This window comes from Ruditapes philippinarum, unplaced genomic scaffold (assembly GCF_026571515.1).
Source record: "Ruditapes philippinarum isolate M1 unplaced genomic scaffold, ASM2657151v2 ctg14202_1_1_1_1, whole genome shotgun sequence".
NCBI lineage: Eukaryota > Metazoa > Mollusca > Bivalvia > Venerida > Veneridae > Ruditapes > Ruditapes philippinarum.
In genome coordinates this window covers 12831-22924 of record NW_026857445.1, presented here as the reverse complement: position 1 = coordinate 22924, position 10094 = coordinate 12831, and the positions used below count along the sequence as shown (strand labels likewise).

The following is a 10094-nucleotide window of genomic DNA, read 5'->3' as shown; positions in this document are numbered from 1 at the left end:
CAAGACACTTGTTGAATTTTATTAGAGTAATTACTTTTTTAATACTTAGATATAATTCATTATTATAATTTATTTTCATTTTTTTTTTACAATTCAGGATTTATTTTCGCTGTCCACATTGTCGTCTATGTTTTCATGCCAGTTGTGCTTATTACGAGCTAGAACTGCATCTTACAAAAGAACTGAAGGGGACAATCTGTGAGCAGTGTGCTTCTAATACAGTACAGGTAATATGGATAACAAGTAAAATGGTTTCCTGCGGGGATCATTTTTAATGATATATAGATATTTCATTTAACTATTTTCAACATTGTTTGGGGGGTAAATAAACGTTTGTATCAGGAATATAGTTGACAATAATCGATCAATATAGAAGAAGGTTTTTGGAAACTGGTGACCGTTAAAGACCTGAGACCGGAAAAGGTCGAACATAAAACAATTATTTCTTTTTTAAGAAAATGATAAAATACCATTTTCTGAATAATTCCGAGCAAAAAAAGTAAAGTAAGCACACAAGTATACGCAGAAAATATCTCTATTTAGTATGGCAGATGCCACTACGAATATTTTAATTTTAATTTTCAGTATAAACAATTTATTGTTTGTAAAATTTGAGATAGAAATTAAAGAAACATTGATAATTTTCAAACACATTATTTAAGTTTTTCCACCTTAAACGGTAAAATAATAATAGAAAATTAGAAATATCACGTAATAGTTTTTTGTTGTTAATTAGGTGTAATTCTGACTAATTCCCTAGAGGTAAATCCTTAACGTACCGGCAAACGGTATTTAGCTAGGTTTTCGAAAAGGTCAATTAACCAATCACGAACGATTTACAGATCACATGCTCCTCCATGTACCGAAAACAGGTCACGTGCTCCTCCATGCCTCAAAAGTTAAACGCGTACCAATACCCTGCGGTCTTCAGACCGCAGGGAACAAATTAAGTGTTTAGTTTTCCTGATCCATTATTGCTGCTTTTCGTAATGTATGATGTACATTTAAAATATTTGAATTGTATTGATTGTTGTTTAAACTTTCATGCCCATTCATATGGCTGTCAATCCATGTATATTAAAGATGTACTAAGCTCATCTTAAAGCTAAATATTTTTGGTGCAGTAGTGTATCAAATTCTAAAACATTTCAAACTGAATATGTCTCGTTCGAATAAAGACAACACAAAATGTGAATTGAAAGCTGAATTCAATATTACATGTCAAGTTAAGTTTGCCATTTCTTAAAAAAAAACTGTTTTTTAAAGACACTATTTATTTACTTTTAGTGTGTAGAGTGAAAAACTGAATTTATGAAGTGTGTGTGTGTGTGTGTTGGTGCGTGCGTGCGTGCGTGCGTGCGTGCTCAAAACATCTTTATTTTACATTTACAGACAGACTGTATAGGAATTATCACTTTTTTTTTAAATTTAAAATTTGAGCCTAGTATATCTTTAACAATAACACTTCACAGAATTCAAAAATATCCCTTACTATTATATTTTTTACTTATCTTAATCTCTTCATACAATCTTCCCTAGTTTGATTCCCATGAAATAATTTTGCTCATTTGGAGGCATGCTGCTTTCATCTTGGTCAATAGGGTCATTGGAAAATTTTCACCCTTTTTCAAATAACTTTATTGAGAGCATTTTAAAACATGAATAAAAATGAAAATAATGAAGGTATACATTTGTTATTTTCATCAGGATGAAGATTCTAACAATAACTCGTAATGGTCAGCAAAGCCAGTTGCAGTGTGATGATGAATTGGCAAAGTTAATACTCTCTAAAGATACAGGTAAAAAACCTTTGAATTCTTTGGACCAATTGACAGAACTTAATTTATTTGGATCTTTTCAAAAATTGAAAAATAAGAAATTGGATGGGCTAGTTTCTTGCTAGAACTGACCAAAAAATGGCATCTGTATAATAACTATAAACTAATATATAGCTCATGGCAGTTTGCCCTCTCCACTGGATTAAGGGTATGTTTTAAATGCTTGTGTCAAAGTTTTTATATATCCTTCAGCATCTGATACAGTAACCAATAAAAGCGCATATTTGTAAGCAAACATCCAAAAAGTTGGCTTTGGTACAAATTGTCTAATTTTTCATTAATTGATTTTTAATTTTGAATGTTTTAGATCCATCATTGAAGGAGGGGCTCATAAATGGTCTGCTGACAAATAGCCAACTTGAGTCATGTCGAAGCCAACCCTCATTAGAAAACAGCAAACCTCAGATATGTTATAGTCAACCTCAACTAGTTGTCAACAAACTTCAGTCGTCCAACATGCAATCTCTGTTACACACCAGTCAACCTCAGATTGTTTACAGTCGACCTCATGTAGATACCAACAACTTTCAGCCATCTAACACACAGTCTGTATTACATGCCAGTCAACCTCAGCTAGGTGTCAACAACCTTCAATCATCTAATAATAATAATCAAAATCAGTTATCTGTAAGAAAATCTGAAAGTATCAGTCAATCAGACAGCATTATTCATACATGGAAATCTAATGAAGAGGACCTTCTTGTGTCATTACGTCATGATAAAAATGATCAGTTTACTCAAACTAAGAATCATAGTTTGTTATGGAAAGCTATTGCAGAAGAAATCAACAAGACATTAAACTGCAACATTACATCTACTCAGGCAATGAACAAGTACTTCAGTTTAAAGAAAAAATTGGAAGGAAGTTGTAGATGCAGGGACAGGCACAGAAGCAAAATTTTTCAGACAGAGAAATGACTTTGATCAGTTATATGGCACTAAAGCCAGTACAAAACCCCAGTTCTTACTCGACAGTACAAAGTCGCCAGTTGAGTATCGGGACATAGAGAAAGCTGAAATGTCAGGAGATCTGCAACCCCCTAGTGTAAAAAAGGAGATGCCAGCAAGCAAACCAAAAGAAAGCAAATCAAGAATAAAAAGGAGATCCACAGAAATTGTAGAAATGATGGAACGACAGAACACTGAATTCCATAAAAGAATGGAGCAACACCACCAAGCAAAAATGACCAGAATGGATAGATTTCTTGATCTGTATGAAAAAGACGTTAATTCTAAGACCAATTGACAACTAAATCACAGTCTTGAATTGTTTGACATTTGTGATGTGTATATTAGCAAAAGTTTTTTTTATTTTTTACATTGTTTGAATATAATTTAAGAGACTGTAACTATTTTTAAGCACATGTTTTCTTTTTACAGGCATTTGTGTAGCAAAAAACCTATGTTTGTTGATGATTTTAGCTCACTTGAAAAAGGCTAAGTAGCAATTTTGTTTTATTACGCTCTTTTGTATCTGAACAGCACAGGCAGTGTCTTTTTATTCCATTCCAATCTTTGGTGTGATGGCGAATAGCATTTAATTGAGTGTGTGTGTGTTATAAAGTAAAAAATTAACAGTTGTATTGATATCAATTTGACTTTATGTAAACCATGAAGCGCCATTGATGATTTACATGACACCAACCAGAGACCAAAGTAATATGATATATGTATTTTGAGCTTTACTTGTTTCAATTATTTTATTGGAAACAAGTGCAGCATAGGAAGTGAAAATTTACTTTATAATCTTTGATTCCATGGTTTTTAGTTAATAAGTGACATATCATTCCCACTTCCAGCACAGATTGAAACTGACATTTTAATGTTAGATTATGAAATTTTTACCAATATCGATAAAACTTTTAGTTCATAATCACTTGTTTTGAAAAGATGAAATCTTTAAAATACAAACAAAAAAACATGGTGAAAATTTCAGAGTTAACAGTTAGATATTGTGCATGTGTTAGAATATGTGTAAGAGATGTGTATGCCAGGTTATGAAATACATGTAATTGTCACAAGATCAAAGTATAGCATTAAAAAAAATTACATCTTAGAAACAGCTGCTTTTATCATATAGCTTAATGAAACATTCACAAGTCCCAAGATTTTGAATCAAAAATTTTGTCATAATATTAACTTATAGAATAATGTATTTTCATTAATGTTTTACTGACAAATTATATTTAAGACTTTTCTCAGTTGATTTTTTTTTAAACATCAATCTTCTATGATAGATCTTGGAGTCAGCATAACAGACTATGAAGTTCACTCATCAAGATTACTTTCAACTGTTTGTTTGCTATTAGAAAAAGTAAAAACAGTAGAGCATTTTTAACTTTAATGTCAAATTTATGAATTTTGCTTGATTTTTGTGTTTCTTAGCTGTAACTTATTTTTTTCAATGGATTAATTCAAAACTTTGATGCCACAATCCTTTGCAATAGCCTTCAAGTAATCAAAACAAACCTTTACTTTCATTCATAAAACCCCTTGACCTTAAAGGTAATTTTTGTACGTTTAATTATATTTTATTATATATTATTCCTTTTGAATGGATTGCTTTCATATTAATACACAAAATTCTTGGGATGACGCCTTTATGAATATTGATGTCTGACATCGACCAATGTATGACCTTGGCTCTTAAAGGACAAATTATTGTATTTCCATCTTTTTTGCTATGACTGGATTGTATCTTAATGATGAATCTATATTGCAGTCAATTTGGTAAAATATATGCTTCTTTTAGCTCTTTAATGACCATCGCTTTATAGATATGGCCAACACATAACTAAGGATAAAAACAAAAATCAATAGATTACAAGTAAAATGGTTTCCTGCGGGGAACATTTTTAATGATATAAAGATATTTCATTTCACTATTTTCAACATTGTTTGGGGGGATAAATAAACGTTTGTATCAGGAATATAGTTGACAATAACCGATCAATATAGAAGAAGGTCTTTGGAAACTGGTGACCGTTGAAGACCGGAGACCGGAGAAGGTTGAACATAAAACAATTATTTCTTTTTAAGAAAATGATTAAATACCATTTTCTGAATAATTCCGAGCAAAAAAAAAATTAAAATAGACATACAAGTTTACGCAGAAAATATCTCTATTTAGTATGACAGATGCCACTACGAATATTTTAATTTTGTAGATTTTCAGTATAAACAATTTATTTTTTGTAAAATTTGAGATAGATATTAAAGAAACATTGATAATTTTCAAACACATCATTCAAGTTTTTCCATCTTAAACGGTAAAATAATTATAGAAAATTAGAAATATCACGTAATAGTTTTTTCTTGTTATTAGGTGTAATTCGGACTAATTCCCTAGAGGTAAATCCGTAACGTACCGGCAAACGGCAAAAGGTATTTAGCTAGGTTTTCGAAAAGGTCAATTAACCAATCCTGTACGGTTTACAGATCACATGCTCCTCCATGTACCGAAAACAGGTCACGTGCTCCTCCATGCCTCAAAAGTTAAACGCGTACCAATACCCTGCGGTCTTCAGACCGCAAGGAATAATGCATAATGTTTTGTATAACATTGGCTTAATTTAAGTAAAATATATAACATTTGTGATATAACACGACAAAAAAATTCTGTTTTGCCAATCCAATAATTATTATTCTGTATCAATGATGGCATCATACTGGTTTATTGAAACAGACCAGAATCATATTAACTTCCGTTACCACACAATTTACATATGCAGAACTCTCAAGATGAAAAGTGTTAGGTAAATGTCACATGAAGTTAGTTTTTTTATATTGTGGGATGGAGTGTTACTTTCTGTCAAATAATTTTGTCTTAATGCAGGTTATTTGCAAAGGAAAACAAAACCGCCAAATTATTTTTAACTTCCGTTACCCTTGCTTGAATTTCTAAGATTTCTAGATATTTTAGCCACGGTATTGTAAATAAAAATTACGATTGGTAATAACTGCATATGCTTATGTATAAAAACATATTGTTAAATACACTTTTCTATCTTTTTGCAATTAAAGAATTTAAACAATTTGGAATTTAACTTCCGTTACTGTGCATATACATTTCCATCACGCATGTACATGGAATTACTAAAGATTTCATATTGCTACATTTCTCCATTCACAGAAATACAGTTCTCACATAGATAACTTTCTTTTTCGAATAAAACTTTTGTTAAGAGTGAAAATGTACAGGATATTAATGAACACTCACCAGTTAACGATAGAAGCTAATTTTGATTTAATATTATTGCAACTTTTTTTGCATTTTTCAAAGTATGCTGGCTTTGAACTTAACAATCCTTTTAGAGTGTTTCAAATATCTTTTAACATTATCATAGCATAGGTAGGATAACAATCACCAAAAATGTCACGGAAGTTAACAGTAACGGAAGTTAAAAAAATGTTCTTTGAAAACCGATTTTCAATATTTATGTCAATTATAAAGAAACAACAACCACTACACCATCTTCTTGTAAGCCTAAAAAATCATTATGAACCATTATAGGGAAGTTACATCTTGAAATGTTTCTAAACTTTTGGTCACGGAAGTTAAACATGTTTTTGTTTTTTCTCAGTGGAAACTGTATGATGTGCTATGATGCTCGACTATGTAACTTTGATAACATACAAGGGTAATTCAACAATTTTTAACAAAATCCACTGATATTATATCCCATAAACACAACATTATTGAATGTGCATAGCATTACAAAACAAAGTTTAATAACTGTAACGGAAGTTAATACTATTTTGGAGACATAGAAGTATCAAACTGGGCTGTTAGGTTTTGAACTGGACTGGACACTTTCCTTCTTTATAAGTACAAGATAGGTCTATTTCAGTTACTGAGAAAAGTTCTTTTCTTAGAAATTTCATTAACTGTTGTTAAGACTCATTTGAAATATACCACCGTTACTAGCGACAGGACAAAAAGACCGATTTTGAATATTTCTGAGAATGATGTAAGGTATTAAAATCACATTTTGTTGTGTTTTTGCATATTTTCTAGTGTTTTAAGCATTGGCACATTATTTCTGCCAAAAGTACCGATTAACTTAAGTTATGAATACATAATAACGTATCCGGGCCATCGAAAAATTGCAAAACAGCATAAATTTTTGGAACAACTGAACAAATGAGTGTGTACCGTTCCCCTCGGTCCCGGCTATGAGAAGAAAACTGTACTCGAATGTTCTCAAAAACCATTCAGGGGTTTTCAGAATTTTGATATACCATGGAAAGCTGATATAATTGCGGGTACTCTGCGCCTTATCTGATCAAAATCGGTTGAGTAATAAATAAGTTATGAATAAAAAACATACCTGAATCGGGTGAAAAATCGGCGTGCTCCGTACCCGAAAAGTCACGTGGCATGGCCACATTGTAAGGGAGAATAAGTACAAGCTACATCTCTTCGGTATATCAACAGAAATTGTGCATGGACTCGAAAGCAAATACGTACATAATAAATTTATCTGTGTAAAAACAGATAAAAATGCAGGTTTTACCTGACTGGTACTTAAACATGTATGCATTTCTTTGAACAGTTTAGCAGAGATTTTATTTAGGTCAACCCGTCTATCCTGTCATCAAAAAATATATTGGCCAGTTTACTTACCGCGTTGGAAATCCTGTCAGGTATTCCGCCATTTATTGCACAATTCTGCGTTACTTATTGCACGAATCGTGCGTTATTTTCACATTCCGGCGTTACTGGATATACACGGTGCATTTGAGAACCATGAAAAGGTACTTTTACAATATAAAGCTTACAACTTTGTGTACTGGCAAAACGAGGGTACTACATTTAAAGATCCAGTAACTCATTTTTCTTATGGTTTTATGTTATAAATACGTATAATGCTCAAATGAAGGGAGGTATTTATAAATTTATTTTCGATATAGTCTAATTTTTTTTTCAATTAAAAATGAATGCATAAAATTTAATAATTACTTAGTATTAGTATGCATTTACAAAATTAAATTGGCCAGGCGCGGCATAGCCACATATTTTATATAAACAGTTGATTTACTAGACTGATTAACAGTGTGTCAATTTACCAAAGTAAATATGTTACGATTAATTGAAATACTGCAATCCTTTTTAACATGTACAAATGTATTGGATGTTTGGAAATTGTTAATTATATACATATACAAAATTTCACTTAAATGTTGTTACATCCTTAATTACAACATACATGATCTTTAAATAATGAACGCAATAGTGGATTCATTTTTATGTCCCTATTAAAATATCATTAATAAATTCCACTACTTACTTCAAGGTACATATTCAAAAATACTTAAATACGTACAGATAAGTAAACATCTCAATTTACTAACCTATTTTTTTTTCAACTTGGACAAATAAATGAATAATTTTGATAAAGTCACATTACAAAAGCTACCCTTATTTTTTAAAAGTTAAATATAAGAATTTAGATAACAGTTGTTAATCTCCGTTGTCTTCCAAATTTAAATTATTTCATTATTCATGTAAATAGAATGTTCTAAAGGTCTATGCATCATGATTACTTATTCGTGTTTATTGCATATTGTAGTCATTAATGAATATCTAGTGTTTATTGCATATTGTAGTCATTAATGAATATCTAGTGTTTATTGCATATTGATACCGTATAATGCGATTGACTATAATTATAGAGCAGGTGAAGGAAGTTGTCTGCAAAATATGTCTTGATATAACTGATCATTTTCTTCACGCATAAAATTTCCAACTTTTATCATATCAGCTCCTTGTTCAATGCAGTATTCATTCGGCCAGTTTGATCTCATCTGATCATCAGTATCTTCAATGTAGCGCCAGTTTGGATAACCACATAACAGAAGTGTAACCACTACAATATTTCCATTTTCCATTACAAGCACAAGCACGCCAGGGCTACCAGATGCGCCCTTACTGAAAAGGCAATGAAACAAAATTCTATTTTCGTTCGAGAGAGTGCTATGTGGTGGAAACTCATAGTTTTGATTTGTATGTTCATTATTCAATGATAATACCCATGTGATGTCCTTTAATGTTGTAGGATCTGACCTATCGATAATTTTGTCAACCTTGTTAGACTCCATAACCCCTCCCTCATGACCAATTAAAGACGTTTTCGGTAGTTTTTTGTGCGCATCGTTATGCGCTTCCAAGAAAGATAATCACGGATAATTACTCTTCAAAAAGAAAGGTCAAGTTGAATAGTACTCGGATAAGTGTTTAAATTTCGGCTATAAGCAAATAATGTGTAAATAATACAGAATAGATATTTCTAAATGTTCAGGAGGAGATCGTTTCAAAAGAATAACAGGTCGTTTAGACAACATCAGATAAAATATTTCTCCTAGCATTAGTACGACAGCATTGATGATGATTCGGCGCGCGTTATCCCACCCACATGTGGTATAGTGACGAAAGTGCGTCGCCACTTGATTACTGGTAGACAACTGGACAAAGAAGTTTAAAATGATATATTTTAAATGTTTTGAATAAAAAACAAAAATAATATCTAAGAAATGTTCCGAATTTCATTATTTTCTTTGTAAATTTCTAAATACTTGCTTACTGTTCGGGTATGTTAGTCGAGTAAAAAAATAATATGGCCCTATATAACCTGTTTTAAAAACAAATTCAGTATCATTTACTTAATATAACATCAAAAGAAAAATAAATTTTTATTACAACATGTTTTTGTTGTACATGTATATATGACAATACATTTGGTATAACACTGATATCTTAAGAAAGCGTGGTAATTTTGACAGTTGGCATATGCGGTAACCATGGAAACTGCCCGTTTACAAAAAAAGCTAACACGTCAACATATATTTTTATTTCTATTTTTTAATCCACCATAAAATTTTACTTGATATATCAAAAATGTAGAAAATTTCTATGAAGGAAATTTCTTCATAGCTTTAATGTTTTACAGAATTCATGTTTATTTTTCTCATTTTTTGTTTAGTTAAAAAGCATGAAAAACTTTTTTTTTACAGAAATATGTTCCAATTATCGTTTGTTTTGTACAGAACCCTAAAATAAAGCAAGCTTTGTATAAAATTATGTTTATTGTGTGTGTAATAAGCTGTCTTATACATTTTTATAACACAGTTTGGCTATTTTGAGATATACGGACAGAACAGAACAGAACAGAAATTTTATTAAAGACTTAAGCATACAGCTCATCGTCATAACATACAATAATACACACAAATCATATAAATTATAAATAAACTTTA

At 31.0% G+C, this 10094-nt stretch overlaps 1 protein-coding gene across 1 annotated transcript; it reads left to right on the top strand.

Moving 5' to 3' along the window:
• Positions 1-94: 94 nt before the first annotated feature.
• LOC132749788 (uncharacterized) lies at positions 95-3742 on the top strand. The gene is made up of 3 exons (XM_060739685.1): positions 95-227; positions 1708-1799; positions 2146-3742. Exons 2-3 carry the CDS (start codon positions 1709-1711, stop codon positions 2754-2756), a joined length of 702 nt encoding a protein of 233 aa, XP_060595668.1. The 5' UTR covers positions 95-227; position 1708; the 3' UTR covers positions 2757-3742.
• The last annotated feature ends 6352 nt before the right edge of the window (positions 3743-10094 follow it).

Bases quoted from the DNA above. Each gene is read 5' to 3' on its own strand.
- LOC132749788 (XM_060739685.1), top strand. From the start codon at position 1,709: ATGAAGATTCTAACAATAACTCGTAATGGTCAGCAAAGCCAGTTGCAG. The intron at 1,800-2,145 runs GTAAAAAACCTT...TGAATGTTTTAG, and splicing joins AATACTCTCTAAAGATACAG to ATCCATCATTGAAGGAGGGG.